The sequence below is a fragment of the Puntigrus tetrazona genome, chromosome 7 (assembly GCF_018831695.1).
Source record: "Puntigrus tetrazona isolate hp1 chromosome 7, ASM1883169v1, whole genome shotgun sequence".
NCBI classification, from domain to species: Eukaryota; Metazoa; Chordata; class Actinopteri; order Cypriniformes; family Cyprinidae; genus Puntigrus; species Puntigrus tetrazona.
This window is the reverse complement of record NC_056705.1, coordinates 28,621,524-28,638,045: the sequence shown is the minus strand read 5'-3', so window position 1 is coordinate 28,638,045 and position 16,522 is coordinate 28,621,524. Positions and strand designations below refer to the sequence as shown.

Sequence of the window (16,522 nt, the reverse complement as noted above, 5' to 3'; positions counted from 1 at the left end):
AATCAATTTTGTGGATCCAAACTTTCACATACCACTAAATCCAGGAGTTCCTGGGTCTCCTGGCAAACCTTTCTGGCCTTGAAATCCAAAACTTCCTGGGAAACCAGGATCACCTACTTTACCAGGAAGTCCTGGACCACCTAATTATTAAAGGCAAAAGACAAAAACATATTTAAGATATCAGACGGGAATTTAGATTATGATAATAAAACATAAACATTACAAAAAAAAGAAAAGTTTACAAACCATATACATATATTAAGAACCTGAAAAAACTTTTTTTCTTACCTGGGAATCCAGTATTTCCAATCGAACCCTTTGGTCCAGGGGGTCCAGATAATTCATATGAATCACCTTTCTCACCTTAAACATCGATGTTTACAGGCATCAGACTAGTATTAAGTTACTTGCATTAGCCATATGTATTATAGGTTCAGATAAAGGTACATTATTATTATTATTATACTTTGCATTGACAGAATCACAGGAATCACCTTTGCCACCAGATTGTCCCACAGTTCCTGGGAACCCTTGAACCCCAGGCACACCATTGTCACCCTGCAATGGAGAAGAACGCTAAAAGTAAGAGACAATATATATTTCTGTGCATAACACATTTTGACAAGTACAACCATATTAGATCCATATTAGATAAAATAAAAGTATTAGCACTGCTGCATCCATGGTAAACATTTATACATACATATATTGTACTTGTGAACTGAATACAGGGTACTTACAGTCAGGCCTGGTAAGCCAGGGAAGCCCATAACTCCAGGTGAACCTTTGGGACCAGGGAAGCCAGTGGAGCCAGGAATACCTGGGAATCCAGGCTGGCCAGGAAAACCTTTTGCTTGGTCTGCAACACCAGGTAATCCAGGAAAACCTTGACGCCCAGGCAACCCTGGAAAACCCTTATCACCTGTTAAAAAGAAATGTAAAAAAAATAATTCTAACGGCTGAAGGATAGGTTCTTTTATCCCAACCTTGTTTGAAAACGTCATTAATTACTCCAGACTGAGTGACTCTAAAGAACAGCTCAACATCATAAGTTCACGAACACCTCTATGCCACTAAACAGCATGAATTCATCATAAGAATCTAAGGAAATGCTTATGCAGAGGTCTAACTAATAGGATCTTTCCACTTTTTGTACCTCTTGGTCCTGGAAAACCAGGCAGTCCACCACCTCCTGCTTCACCTTTTTGACCCTTTTCCAGCTGCTCTACTGTAAGCACTGGAGATTGTCCTGGAAGACCAGGAGTGCCACGCTCCCCTTTAGAACACAAACATGTATTTGTTAATTTAGTACATTTATTACATTACTGCAGTGCATTTGAAAATATAATTACAATAACCTATTTTATATCTTGCTTCTTTGTCAATTCTTTTTGAGTGCCTTCTATGGTTTCACTTAACTAAAAATCTAATTTCCTTCAAATGCCATATACCTTTGGCTCCTCTTGATCCAGTTCCTCCAGGTAAGCCATCCTGCCCAGGGAAACCAGGTAAACCTTTAACACCTGGGCCACCTGGGACTCCAGGAGTACCAGGTAAACCTGGGAACCCCAGCAATCCAAAAGACCCCGTCTCTCCTTGAACACAGAAAACAAAATATCTACATTATGATAATTAAAAGTAAACTTTTTGAAACAAGCTCTTATATGGTTGTTCGATGTGGTTTCAAATGTGTGGTATTGGAGATTGAAGATAGAAGTGTGTTAAAATGCTAAAAGTTAGAATAGCTAGAATAGCTTCTATCAGAAGTATAACTATAAGAATGCCAAATCAATTTAAATAGTAATCTCTTTCTAGAATATCATACCTTTTATTCCTTGTCTTCCAGATATGCTTGAACGTGCTCCAACGCCAGGGGATCCAGGAGGTCCCCTAAATCCCTGTGACCCTGGGATGCCAGGAAGCCCTGGTATACCCTTTATTCCAACAGGACCTGGAGGCCCTGGATCTCCTCTTACACCCTTCAGCCCTGGGAAACCTGTGGAGAAAAAATACAGTTAATATAGTATAGACATTAGCTCTGAAAGTGCCTAGAAATTACTTGGATTTCACGTAAATAAATTCCATTTAGTTTTTCTTTTTATGTGATTTTTAAAAAAAATAAAATAACAATACTGTACAGTTGAACAAACTTACCCACTAATACTAATACTTTAAAGACACCAGACAATGCTTTAAATAACAATCAATTAAAGAAAAATACAAGTATACTATGAGAAATTTAAATTACTAAAAGATTAAATAAATGTTGACAATAAAAAGCAACATTTACTGATACTTGTTGTACTGGCTGAACACACCATATTTCACAATTTGTGGAAATGTCAGTTTAATGTAAAGTCTAATTATAGTGTGAATGTACAAAAAGCTGGAACATACTTTCATGACTAACTAAAGTTGACATGATTAACTAAAGATGATGCTGTTTACCAGTAGGTGGGTTTGTGGTTAAAGGCACACAAGCACATCAAGGTTAAGCAAGTTCAGTGGCTAGATTGTTAGATTAGAGGCTTGATTACTCAAAGTCATTGAACCTGAGGATTAGTATTTAAGCACACAAGTTTCAGATTCATCTTTTACATGTGAGTGTACTATGTATTTCCTGCTTCATGGTACACAAACACACAAAAAGATAGAGGAATACAGTTTATACCACTCCATTGCTAAAAGACCATGGATGAACACGTCATAGATGGTCAATTCAAGAAATTTCAAAATAACATTCTGCAGATCCAAATAAACAAATGAATTCTGCAGTGTCACTATGAACAAACTGCTCTATTGGTTTGAAATAGATACCTAAAAAAGAGAGTTCACCCAAAAATAAATATTCTGTCATTATTTTGGGTGAAATATTAATTAGGAGGACTGGAAAGTTAAGAGTATTAAGAGGAAGCATTAGAAGTGTGTGAATTGTGTGTTAAAGGAACATCAACACTATCGGGGAGGACAGTATTTCTCACCTTGGCAGCCTAGTGAGGTGACCCAACACCAAAAATAGAAGAGGGTGACACCACAAATGGAAGGACAGGTGGGTGATGAAAATGATGGTGATGAAAAAAGAAAAGGAGGGGAGGATGACCATAGAGAAAAGAATAATGAAAACATATATTTTTGGCAGGAAGATCAGTAAACATAGGTTGACGAAGACTGATGAGAAGAGAAAGAGGCAGTGAAACATTTTACAGCAACTCAAATCTGCAGTAGTAAACAAATTTAAACCAAACCATAACTACCCAGGTTATTAAGATGGATTTAAAAAATGATGCCTCATGACAAAGTCTTGGAATTTGAGCAGACCTGTCAAAAATTTAAATGTGAAAGATCCTCCTGAAAAAGTTGCTTATTGCTCAAGGCAGAGTTTACCCTAGTATATGTATTTGAGAAGCTCTCGTTGAACAAATGATCATATATTAGATAAAACACCAACACTGATTTGAATTGGTTACCTGGAGATCCATCAAATCCAGTAGCTCCAGGTGGCCCTCTGGGACCAGGAACACCCCCGGAAGGGATTTCTCCTGGTGGACCTATGGGACCTACAGGACCAGGAAAACCATCCACACCTCGTTCTCCCTTTATGCCAGGAAAGCCATTGCGTCCATCATTACCTAAGGAGGAATGCATTAGCTTGATATCTAGCATGAATTACAATGTCTAACAGGATTGGTGCTAATGATGTTGGTAGTAGCTATGTGAAAACATCTCATTAAACTTACCAGGCCTCCCTAGAAAACCAGGCACACCAGGTTGACCCTTGTCTCCTGGCTCTCCTGGTCTCCCTGGAGAACCTGGAGCTCCAGGAGTGGCCCTAAGCACCACACCGGGTTCTCCCTTATTTCCTGCCAAGCCTGGAAAAGCATCTCTTCCTGGAGGCCCTGGTAAGCCAGCATTTGTTATTCCTGGTAAACCTGGATCTCCTCTAGGTCCAGGGAACCCTAATCATAAGATAGCCAATTTAAAAAAATGCAGTCACATTCATGAAACTAGTGCACTGTTTCTGATCAGACATGCAAGAAGCACTGCTCACAAAGAATTTTAAACTGAATGCAGCAAAGGATTTTGTTGCTCAATGAGGTGATTTCATTTTGCCACCTTGAAACTGATTTGTGTGGAGAAATGTTTTACTTTCCTGTGAAAATCCCAATCACACAGATTACTATTGGAATCACTCAATTTGTAAATGTGCACCTTCATAAAATTTGATGCAGACCAATTAGGTGTAAAATTTGTGGTTAGATGGAACACCCATTCACATTTGGGGCTGAAATCTTACCCTGAGGTCCTGGCTGACCTCCAGAGCCTGGCTCTCCTCTCTCACCCTTTGGCCCATCAAACCCTGGGCGCCCATTTGGTCCTGGGGAAGCAGGCTGACCCTTTGGCCCTAATATATTAACATACACACAAACATGCAAAAAAACCCACGTTTTAGCATTGTAAATGTTAAACTACTCTTTACAGTTAAATTACTACTATTATCAACTTTCAACATTCTGAAATTAAATTACCTGGCACCCCAGGATTTCCAAAGTATCCTGGATCTCCGAGTTCACCAGGAATCCTACAGGGAAGGGGTGTTCCTGTTGACATCCATATCATTGTCAATAACATATAAAAACTGTCAATGATTGTCCATTCAACACACACATTCCCTACAACTAATCATGATAAAACCAAGCATTAAATGATGGGTGTTTGTGTATATTTTTAGGTAAAAATGTATCTTAACATCTAAAATCAGTAAATGTTGGCTAATGAGAAAATGGACAGGAGGCAATATACAGTTATATATATTTGAACACTGACACAATTTTTAGGATTTCAGATCAGTATTCCACCAGAACAGAATTAAAAATAAAACAAACATGATTAACTTGTAGTATTAACTTAAGTCCAGACCTTAAGCTTTAATTCAAAAGGTTGAAAATAAATGCACATGAACATAAAATGCTAAGAAACTATAACAATTTTAATATACAGTACACCCATTTTCAGGGGCTTAAATGTAATTGGACAACTATCATCACTGCCTTCAGTCTGGAACTCATAGAAACCACCACAGATGGGGTTTGCTCCATTGAGATGCTTTGCTAGGCCTTTTGCTGCAGCTGACTTCAATTGTTATTTGTTTGTGGGTCTTTCTGCAGGTAGTTTTGTCCTTAGCATGTCTTCAGTTGTTTTGTTTTTTTTGTCTGTTCCACCTGCATTGAGCTTATTTGACTGCCTGATGTGGTTTCACAGCAACAGTTTTCAATTGCAAATTGCACACTTAGAATCAACTCTAGACCTTTATACCTTTTAAATGATGTACAAATAATGTAGGAATAGCCCACATCTGTCCAGTAAACAAATCTTGAGTCAGTTGTCCAAATACTTATGGCCCCTTGAAAAAAGTAGGTGGTAAATATTAAATAGCTGTAATTACTTAAACTTTCATCCAATTGGGATGGATCAAATTAAAGCTCTTACCCCCAGATTTACAAACAAGGCACAAGCTTAAATGTACGTTTGAACTGTTTTAGCTGAAAATATCTTGCTCTGACATATCTTAAAATAAACCAGTGTCACAAGATGCACACCTGTAATGTTTTCTTTTAACTTAATTTTTGTAAAAAAAAAAAAAAAAAAAAAAAAGCTTAAATATCTTAATTTAACTAAGGCCTAGTCCTGGTTTAGGCTCAGCCCTGTTTGTATAACTGGGCCATAGTGCACATTTTAAGCCCATATTCATAATATAACTATAACTTAAATAAAACTTAAATAATGTTTTGGTTAACAGCTAAAATAATAAAAATTGTGCCCATTTCCAAATATATATGGATGTAACTGCATTGTAACTATGCATTTACACTGCACTACAGGAATATAACTTTATGAACTATCCTGAGAATTATTGCAAAACAAATAGAACCACATTTCCAATGCTGTCAAAAACCACAGAAAATGTACAGTGTATATCTATAGCAGAAAACGAAATGTACAGCTTGTATTTTTATTGAAGAAACCTACATTAATTAAAGCAACTATTATATTAATGTGTCAGTTGTTGGATCTGTCCATACTGGTGTATTAGTGCAAATATGTTTTTTGTTTTATGCACAATTTTATCCACGTAGGCTCGTAATAACACATAACTGTGTAATCCTAGCGTTGCAATACACTGATTCCATCATTTTTGTTTGTTAAGGATAAGTGAAAATATCTTCTGTGGTAATTGATTGCATGGCATGGATGGGTGTTGGTGACCAAGATGAACAAGTGTTGGCACTAATGCTGTGTCATTAAAAAGGTTTTGCAAACCAACTTTAAATAATTTTGATGGTGTAACAGAGTCTTCAAAACTTCATTAGTTTATTTTCATACTTCAAAAAAACCCATCCTTCCCCAGTAAAGTCAGTATAGAAAGACTAATAACATGCACAAAGGTTGTTAAATGACTGGCAAAAGAGGGCTGTAATATGGCAACTACCACTTTTCCAGAATGGCAAGAGACTAACTGAATTAGACAAGTTAATTATGAAGGTAAGGTTTGGCGAACACTCTACAGTTAAGCTGTCTGATACAGTCAGGCCATTGGAAAATGTTGATTTATTTTTTACTGGCTGCAGCTCTGGGCTTCACATCTCACCTCCCTCTTCCAAAGAGGCATCATTAAGCCCCGCCTGCCCACAGCTGTCACCTAGTCAGACAACATGCAAGGGCAAGAGAGATTGCAAGAGGAGCTGTCAATCAATCGGTTTAGGAATCAGTTCATTAGGGCAGCATCAATAAGAAATCAAATGCATAAGCATGAAAATGATTGTCCCTTTAGTAGAGAAATAAAAAAGCTCATTAAAATATTACAGCACATTCAGTTAAAGCAGTGCAAATAAAGAAATCAAAAGAGAACATGTGCATGGATGCATCAACACCATTCCATTACTAAGAGAGAGAGATGGAGAGCATGCAGAGAAGTGAAAGGATTTTTGGTGATTCAGACATGGATGTTAAGACTTGTTATGATTTAATTGCACCTGCTCAATTTCTCTCTGAATGGAATGGCTTTCAAAGAGATCAAAGGTTCTGTTAGCACAGGCAAAACGTAAAGATTCATTTGCACACCCATTCACTCTCACACAAGACCAAAGCTTGTCAAGATGAGGTATAGCAACCTCTAAACTGAAGCTCTTATACCGTATCTTATACCATGAACTCACAAGACATTCCCTAATACACTAAGTAGGTCTCTTGAGAAGATTTAGAAGGCTTGTATTAGCAAAATACCACCTTTTGTTTGTGTACATCCAATTAATGCACTGTATATGAATATATAAATTGTTTTAAAATGTAGGCTAATCCATTACATGCCATCTTATTAATATCACATAACCGGTATAATCATTTTTCTTTTATATAATAAAATATTTTTGACTATGTATTTATTGTTAACATTTTGCTGAATTGTTTCTTCTACTTACCTGGAGATCCTTTAGGTCCAGGTGTCCCAGGAAGACCATTGAATCCAGGATCACCTTGAGACCCTTTGAACCCAGCTACACCAGGATAGCCGATACCAGTTTCCCCCCTGTCACCAGGACGACCTTTGAACCCTGGAATACCAGGAAACCCTTTTTCTCCAGACACCCCAAAACCAGATTCCCCCTGTAGAGAAAAAAACTTGATAAATTTAGAGATCCTGCTAGTTAGAATTACTACAAAAAATAAGGACCTCATTTGGCAGTAATTTCAGAGCTGATGAAATGAAATTATAAAATAAAAAAATAGGAAAATCTACTCACAGGTAGACCTGGTTGTCCAGGGAAGCCAGGAGATCCATCCTTTCCAGGGTTGCCGCTAACTCCAAGTGGTCCAGGAAGACCCTGTTGTCCCATATCACCTTTTTGTCCTCTGCCTTGTGGGATGTAAGAATTACCTTTCTCTCCTTTCCACCCTTTAATGCCTCTTTCACCTGTACGACCCTAAAATAAAAAAGCAAAGAAAGACCTATAATTTTAAACAATTTAAAATGTTAGCTGATTATCCCAATGTTTCTCATTGATCAGTAAGACAATATAGTATTAAATGTATTACACCAGACGCCTAAACTAACAACAAAACTATAAGCTATGTGGTGAACTTTTGTGATTTATATTGCACCACTCTCACCACCACGTTGTTATCTCTCCATGTAACCTCATTCATCACCCCCAGACAAACATTAAGGCATTAGCCCAACTGATCCAAGATAATTTTTAAAAATTATTATCTTACATCAAAGCCCTGTGGACCACGGGGCCCTGAGAAGCCTAGGTCACCAATTTCTCCCTTCACTCCATTGAGTCCTACAAAACCTGGGGGCCCTGGAGGCCCTTGAGGTCCCTGTCCACCAATCGTTCCTCCACCCAAACAGTTGCAGTCACCATTTTCTCCTAAAATTTTCAAGCAGGAGAGAAGGCCAAGTAAGTAATTCAACATAATAGTCTAAATGACACCTAATACTTCTCATTTCAGTTCTACAACAAAGTGCTTTACCACTAAACCCTTTAAAGCCTCTGTCTCCAGGAAATCCTCTTGGACCAGGCTGACCAGGAAAACCTGGTAGTCCATTGGAGAACAGGTTTGCTAGAGAGAAAGATAAAATAAGAAGAGTGTTAATCCATGACCCTCTACTTCTATTTGATTCGTCCCACGATCATTACTTTCTTGGTGTGATCTAATTTATCAAATTCTTAAGTTTCATGTAATTAAAATGGTCATCATCATTTGCAAGTGCTTACATGTACTGCCCGGTGGTCCCGGGAGACCTGGAGGTCCAGGAAAGCCTTGATTTCCAGGAAGACCTTCAGGACCATAAGAATCCCGACCTGGGTTTCCCCTCGGGCCTTTGGGTCCACGACCACCGGGGAACCCAGAGCTGCCTGGACGACCTGAATAGAAAACCAAAAACTTATGGTTACCATCATACGGACACAACAGATTCTATACATTAGGATGTTGTGGACGGTTGGCAAGGCCTTTCAATGCCATTGTTAAGGAGTTTGAGTGGTTCACATACTGATATGCAGTTATTCCAATAAATCAAAAATATACAGTGTGACCTGTGTTGCCCAACCACTTCCTGAACCAAGATCCAGTAAAAAAGTCTGTGTAAACATGGTTTCAAACTTATTATTGAATTTGTCATTATTTGACAATGCAACTGCATTTCTTTTTCCTGAATATTTCTTTCTTAAAAAAAAAAATTGGAAAAAGATTATTATAGAACTTTCGATTCATATCCCTGTTGTTTACAAAGGTTTTCTGATAACCTAGGCCCGTGTTCATAAATAATCTTAGTGCTAAGAGTTGCTCCTAATGACAAAATTCTAAGAAAGTTATCTGAAATGTGAGTGTCACGCTAACATCTCAGAAATGCCATAGTGCCAAAAATAGAAATAACCACTACATTAACACATTTAGCAAGTTGAAATATACAACTATGCAGCAGCAATGATTTGGGTCTGTCACAACCTTCTATAAGAAAAGTTCACACAATATCAGCACTTTCAGAAACTCATTGTGTCACTCTTGGGTTGTTCATTTCCTTTCCATGTGCTCTTTGGTTAGTTTGATGTGTTGTAATTCAATTTTCTGAGCACATCTTATGGTGGTTCTCTTGCTCTTGTTTTGTGATTTTTGGTGGGAATGTTTCATGTTTGTTTGTTATGTGCCATGTGCTCTCCAGTCAAACGTGTCAATGATGCCCTAATTACATTTACAATAACCATAGAGGGACAAAAAATGCTGTGTGTCCAGAGCCATAAAGCCTTAAAATGCAAAAGTATGTCAGTAGTACCTGTGAAAAAAGCAGGCTGTCCCGGAGGACCAGGCTCACCAGGAAGCCCTAGAAAACCTGTATCTCCAGTTATCCCTGGATAACCAGGAAAGCCAGGATCACCTGGAGGACCTAGGTATAAGTACACCAGCATACATATGAGTATATACATGAGAGATTAAAAAAGCAATCTCTATAAGCACAAAATTGCATGAAAGTGAATTAAGATAAGCGCAACCTGTGTGACTACAATAAAAATAATTCCTGATACCTTTAACTCCACCTGCTGGATCCACAATCGGTCCAGGAGGACCTGGGTCTCCTCTTTCGCCCTAGAAATATTTTTGCAATATGGTATTATGTAACATTTCCGTTTATGATAAATATAAATTGGACTTGTCGACTTCTGTTCAGAAACAAGGGCACTTGTCAGCTTCTGCATTAAAACTTGAATAAGCAATGCCTTGAAAGTACAGGCTTTTTTGACAAAACATGTTTAGGGATCAGATTGCGCTATATGTGGACAATAATGCACAGCAATCAGCTCATTCGGTTTTAAAGTGGCGTTTATTGATTTCTGCAAATTGTTTGTGTGTGTATGTGTTTTTCTTGTTTCTCTTACCTTTGGGCCAGTAAAACCTTGTTGTCCTGAAATCCCAGAAGACCCAGATAAGCCCTACAGTTGACAGAGAAGACGGTTGGTATCTAATGAAGATATAAGAGCAAAACAATTTAGAGTAAAGCTTTTCATATCTACCTTAAACCCAGGAAGCCCAGGAGGACCGTTCAGACCAGGTGGACCCTGCCATGTTAAACAATACATAAAAGGTTCAGGTGAAACAAACCAAATATCACCCTAAAGTGAATCACAAAATTTAGCAATAACATTACCTACCCTTGAGCCTGGCAAGCCCAGGATTCCCTTTTCTCCAGTTTCACCTCTGTACCCAAATGGGCCCTATATGTGCACAACAATATGTGTCAGTTTCAACCTGCAACATATCAAACAGGAAACAGATCTCTTTGATTACTCACTGGTGGTCCTGGTCTCCCAGGAAAACCTGGAGCACCATCATAGCCTTTATCACCCTAAAGAAGAGAAAGAGAAAAAGAAAAAAGAAAAAAAAAAGTGAAAAAAGAATTCATAGTCACTTTGTGTTTTTTAAACACAATTTACTGGGCTGGGGATTAAATAGCTTTTTTACAACTGAAAATATATATTTATTTATTCAAACTTTTTATTATTTTTAAACCATTTCCCTTCAAATTTTTGTATTTTAGTGTAAAAAAATGGCATAAAGATTTTAACCAATATGAGAAAAATATGTACCGCAAAAAATGCAGAAGTTAGAAGTTTCAATGACACTGATATATATATTCTACAGTCAAGAAATATAAAATAATATTTGATACATTATGCAGCAATTTGTTTTTGTACACATTAATCTAAGCTTGAAATGCACAAATTTCAATTCCGCATCTTTCAGTTCTTTTGTTGTGTTTAGGATCCAAATTGAATCTCAAATTTGAACACCTACATAATATACACTACAGCTCAAAAGTTTATATTGGTAAGACTTTTTAAAATTGTTTTTGAAAGACGTTTCTTATGCTTACCAAGTCTGCATTGATTTGATCAAAAATGCAATACAAACTGTAATGTCACATATACTAATCAATAGTTTTCTATTTAATTTGGTGCTTATGAAACATTTTGCATTGTTATGAATGCAGAAATCTGTTGTGCTGTTTAATATAATGGACTGCTTTTTGGAAACCGAAAAATTTTTCAGGAATGTTTGATGAACAGAACATTTAAAAGAACATAAATGTAAATGTAAAAAAATTAACATTAGTCACTGATGTCACTTTAAATCAAATTCATTCATCCTTGTTATACAAAAAATATCATAAATCATTAAATAAATAATTTTCACTTAAAGAAATAAAATACCTAATAATTTACCTACCCCATGCCATCAAGTTATTCATGTCTTTCTTTCTTCAGATTAAGGTTTTTGAAGAAAACATTCCAGGATTTTTCTCTATATATTGGACTTCTATGGCAGCTTGGTGCAGCTTCAAAGGGCTCTACAATCATTCATTTTCTAAAAAAAAATGTTATTCTATACTTTTTAATCTCAAATGCTTGTCTTGCGCTAACTGCACCTCGTGCATTACGTAAGGGTCATGCATGAAGCAGATCGAAGTTCAGACAGTGTTAACAAAGAGAACATGCAGAGGAAGTTAAACCCCCTCAGTATAAAAAGGTCAAAAAATAATGTTGGACAAATTTGAACTGAAGTTAACAGATGGAAAACCAACCGTGCTCGACTTTTCTAACAAGATTATATAATGCATGAAGATACAAAATGCATGGCAGAACTAGTACATTCTATTCTTTTAAGAAAATGACTAGACCCATATTCCTCAGCTGGGATTGTGTAGAGCCGTTTGAAGCTGCACTGAAACTGCAATTTGGATCTTCGACCCATTGTTCACTATTTAAGTCCACTATATGGAGAAAAATCCTGAGAAGTTTTCTTCAAAAACTTTGCAACTGAATAAAAGACAGACATGAACATCTTGAAAGACATGTAGATGAGTGAATTATTGGGAAATTTTTATTCTGGAAGTAAACTACTCCTTTAAATAGAAGTATACAGCGTCATAAAGCTAATTTAACACTTTAATTGAATTCCATTGCCTTAGAACAAAATATTTTCTAAAATTATTCACAGTAGAGAGTGATATTTGTACATCTGTAAGTGTGGCTGAAGTGCCCTCTTTAGGGCCCCTGTATGTAAGCACACATAATTTAAACATTTCAAATTGTCACCAAATATAAAGACTTTTTATTATGGACCCCATTCTCAGTATTCACCACAGGGTGAAGTATGGCATGTATACATCAAGCACAAAGTGGAAGTCACCCTCCTGGACAAAGGGGGACAAAGAAACTGTAGAAAAGATTTTGAGGAAGACGGTGTTGATTGACTTCATCCTAGGTCTAGATCCTCACAGCTGCGTTTTCCTCACAAACCTTAGTTCCTTTGTCTCCTTTCGGAAAGCCAACAAGCTCCACCACTCCATTGACCAGTGGGCGGCCTGGGTCACCGGGCGGGCCCACATCTCCCTGGATACGGTAACCAAGGAAGAGAGATTTTTTTTTTTATATGGGACAAGATGACGGTTGATGGGGGGCTGTTTGGAGACGGTAGCGGCGGATCGTGTTGAAGAGGTGGCGTGTGATGAGAAATTTTGGGGGTTTTGAAGAAGGACGTTAAGAGGACTGTGACCACTGCCGAAGCAGCGGGGAGATCAGGACGAGGAGGAGATGAATGGACACAAGCAGAATAAAGGAGCTTTAACAATGAACCACACATTTAACACAACAGATGTGTCTGTATCTCTCCCCGTTCAATCGTCATCCAATTAACAACCCTCCCTTGATACAACGTCAATGTCTCTATAATGTGCTTTCAGAAAACATTCCCATAATCAATGTATTTACAAATGACAGTCCCAATTGATAAATGATCAGAACGTTCCAGACCATTTTGCCTGGAGTGATGATGTGGTTCAATGCCCTCTATCGCTCCTCTCTCTCTCCCACCATCCACACCCTCTCGCCCTGGCAGTGCCCCTCCCTGGTTTGGCATCACCGCTCCCCTGTGTGTTACCTTCTCTCCTTTGTTGATAGTGCTTATTGCTGGTGCGTTAAACGGAACGGCCGGACTGCCCCTGAGTCCTGGTGGACCAACATCCCCCTGAGATCCACAACACAGACATTTGACACATTAGAGCCCAGGATTTTATCAGAGAGAGAAAGAGAAAGCGTGAGAAAGAGACTTGGTCAGGTCAAGGAAAAGATCATGGAAAAAGGGAAAGAGCAAGTGTAAGAAGAAAGAAAGAGAGAGAGAGAGAGAGAGAGAGAGAGAGAGAGAGAGAGAGAGAGAGAGAGAGAGAGAGAGAGAGAGAAACACTAAAACTTAAAATAAAAGAGGGACAGATGGGAAAGCTAAGAGTAGTGAAAGGCTGAAGAAAACTTGCAGAAATCAGATTCTTGATCAGGATTTTTGTCTTATTTTCCAGTAAAAATGTCCCAACATTCTTAAAACAATATATATATCATGTTTATACTCTTAACCCATTAGCAAGTTTTGATTTGTGTAAGAAGACTGTAGAACTTAATTCGAAACAACTTCTCTTAAGTCAGCATTTTGCTTGCTAGTAGATTTATTCCCCCTTTTCTTTGCTTGATGAACATATTTTCCACATAATCCCATGATGCATTTTTTTTACTTACTGCAGTGTTTGAAAAAGGCTTCAGATATGTCACAGGGATGAATTATAATTTGGTATTTGCTGGTCAGTAGTCAGTTTTAAAATGTAATACCAGAAACTATTTTCATTTGATTTAAAAAAAAAAAAAAAAAATGATGGTGCAAAATGAGTCGTCAGCATTTCTGGACATGTTTCTCCAAAATCGAAAGACTTCAAATACATACCATGTATCTGATGAACTTAAACTGCGCTATCAATGTTTGGAGTACACTAGCGTTTACTGTAGATGGTACCAAAGCTAACACACACGGACTAAAAACCACAAAACTTTCATTTTGATTTGATGGGGTCTTTATTTACTTGTTTTATGAACATTTTTTACTGGAAAACGAGATAAACACAAAGAAAGTGATTTTTACAGAGGATGAACAGGAAAGAAGTTATAGAGAATGAAAGGTGAAAAGAAGAGTGAGAGCAATAGGACTAACTGGGGCTCCTTTTGTAATATTTACTGCTACAAACGCATGCGTATTATGGCTGCCACTGCTTTATTTTGAGTTTACTTTATAGATTTATTGGCAAGTTCAATCAATTTAATATAGAACTAGCTGGTCCTTGTTTTCTCTTGAATTCAGTGGGTTAAGCGTCCCAACCAAAGGAAACAAAGGCACACAGAAGATTGGAGCAGGTGATTCCAGCACCAGCACAAACCACTCAAAAACAGCAAATTGAATAGCAGCTCAGAGACTTCTCGCTCTCTATGAGTGACTCATTTATACAGAAACTGTAAGTACTGTTCTGTGAAGCTATGAAATCTGTGAACTGCCATCCAAAAGCAGAGGAAAATCCATTCCGAATGTCGTACTGTTACCATGCTTATTAGTAAGATACCACAGTAAGATACATTCTTTTACACGAAAAGGCTTTTTGATTATGTGTAGTGTGTGTTGAGATGAGTGGAAACACAACACAGTTGGGTTAAAACATACACGGAACAAGATACAGTAGGCATGCTGGGAGTACAGAACTATTTTTGAGGAAAAGGAAGACGAGAGGAAAAATCTAGAGTGAGATGATATAGGGAAAGATGATCAGAATGAAAGAGTGATGTAGTGTTAAAAGCAGCATAATCTTTTAATATCCAGTCCTCAGCTAGCTTGTTATTAATCAGACCCCTAGCAGACTAAAATAGTATCCAAACTGAATGTTACACTATAAACATTCTCTGAGTGTGCCAGTCTCTTTAAAGAGAGTGGATTCTTGTTTTGTAGAGATAAAAAAAACATTCAATACTTAAATATAGAAAATGTAGGACCCCATGAAACCAAATAAGAGTGTTGGGCCTTTTAGTCCGTGTCTGTTAGTCACATTTAGCACAAATAAGCGTTTGGGTTTACAGTTCTAACTTCCTCTTCTAGGAAAGAAAGCAAAGGTATTGATGATCTGGCACTACACAGACGTTTTTTTCCAATCAAATGCATTCCAATTTGGAATGAGAATGGCTCTTTCCTGCAACCAGCAAGTACAAAATAATAGTTATTGGCTGTGACATAAAGTGAAGTTACTGTTTGGAATACAAAGGGACAAGCCATGATATGCCCTGCCCAGACTTTCTGTTTCAATAGGCAATATGTCACCATGAGACAAAAAACTTTGGACATCAAGCAATTTCGTGGGGTCTTTAATGTCAGAGACACTCAGAGAAGTGTTTGTTTTCTGTGTTAGGCCAATTACAATGGCTTCAACCACCAACAAACACATGCAATACACCTTCAGTAGAGGGGAAAAAAAGCTGTCATTAAGACAATCAAACAAACAAGAACAAACACCCAGGACTCAGCTAGAGATCTATATCTAAAATCTTAAAGGCATAGTACACCCAAAAATTTAAATGTCACTAATTACTCACCCTCGTTCTTAACCCGTAAGACTTTCGATCATCTTCGGAACACAAATTAAGAAATTTACGATAAATTCTGAGATCTCTCTGACCCTCCATAGACACCAAGGATCCTTACAAGATCAAGCAAAGAAACTGATAAAAAAAATCCATGCGACATCAGTTGTTCAACAGTAATTTTTTAATAGTGTAATTTTGGAGAGTATCCAATAAGGTGACATGGAGAAGACAAACTGTTGAATAAAGACATTATTTTTGCTTTCTTTGTGCACAAAAAGTATTCTTGTTGCTTAGCAAAATTACGGTTGGGCCACTGATGTCACATGGATTATTGTAACAATCTCCTTGCTATGTCTCTGAGCCTTGATTGGGTAATGATCCTTGCTCCGAATGATCCTATAGAGGGTCAGAGAGCTCATAGAACGCATCAAATAAACTCTTAATTTGTGTTCCAAAGATTAATTAGGGTCTTATGAGTTGGGAACGACATGAGGGAGTAATTAACAACAGAAATGCATATTTTT

General features: G+C 37.5%; 1 protein-coding gene across 5 annotated transcripts in view; it reads right to left on the bottom strand.

The window, feature by feature from the left end:
- col4a6 (collagen, type IV, alpha 6) overlaps positions 1-16,522 on the bottom strand; it is a 68,958-nt gene that overhangs the window by 8,793 nt on the left and 43,643 nt on the right. Inside the window, exons 12-37 of one of the 5 annotated variants that reach the window (XM_043244411.1) lie at positions 13,495-13,581; positions 12,855-12,947; positions 10,847-10,900; positions 10,707-10,769; positions 10,569-10,613; positions 10,434-10,487; positions 10,083-10,143; positions 9,833-9,943; positions 8,775-8,924; positions 8,530-8,619; positions 8,269-8,426; positions 7,797-7,976; positions 7,476-7,659; positions 6,647-6,697; positions 4,527-4,598; positions 4,295-4,402; positions 3,738-3,956; positions 3,468-3,629; positions 2,982-2,990; positions 1,826-1,996; positions 1,452-1,595; positions 1,157-1,276; positions 741-922; positions 495-558; positions 289-363; positions 33-140 (exon numbers count right to left, since the gene is read on the bottom strand). In XM_043244411.1, the coding sequence (XP_043100346.1) occupies positions 33-140; positions 289-363; positions 495-558; positions 741-922; positions 1,157-1,276; positions 1,452-1,595; positions 1,826-1,996; positions 2,982-2,990; positions 3,468-3,629; positions 3,738-3,956; positions 4,295-4,402; positions 4,527-4,598; positions 6,647-6,697; positions 7,476-7,659; positions 7,797-7,976; positions 8,269-8,426; positions 8,530-8,619; positions 8,775-8,924; positions 9,833-9,943; positions 10,083-10,143; positions 10,434-10,487; positions 10,569-10,613; positions 10,707-10,769; positions 10,847-10,900; positions 12,855-12,947; positions 13,495-13,581 (2,815 nt within the window). The remainder of the gene's footprint in view (positions 1-32; positions 141-288; positions 364-494; positions 559-740; positions 923-1,156; positions 1,277-1,451; positions 1,596-1,825; positions 1,997-2,981; positions 2,991-3,467; positions 3,630-3,737; positions 3,957-4,294; positions 4,403-4,526; positions 4,599-6,646; positions 6,698-7,475; positions 7,660-7,796; positions 7,977-8,268; positions 8,427-8,529; positions 8,620-8,774; positions 8,925-9,832; positions 9,944-10,082; positions 10,144-10,433; positions 10,488-10,568; positions 10,614-10,706; positions 10,770-10,846; positions 10,901-12,854; positions 12,948-13,494; positions 13,582-16,522) is intronic. The other 4 variants (XM_043244413.1, XM_043244414.1, XM_043244416.1 and 1 more) reach the window with 4 other exon arrangements.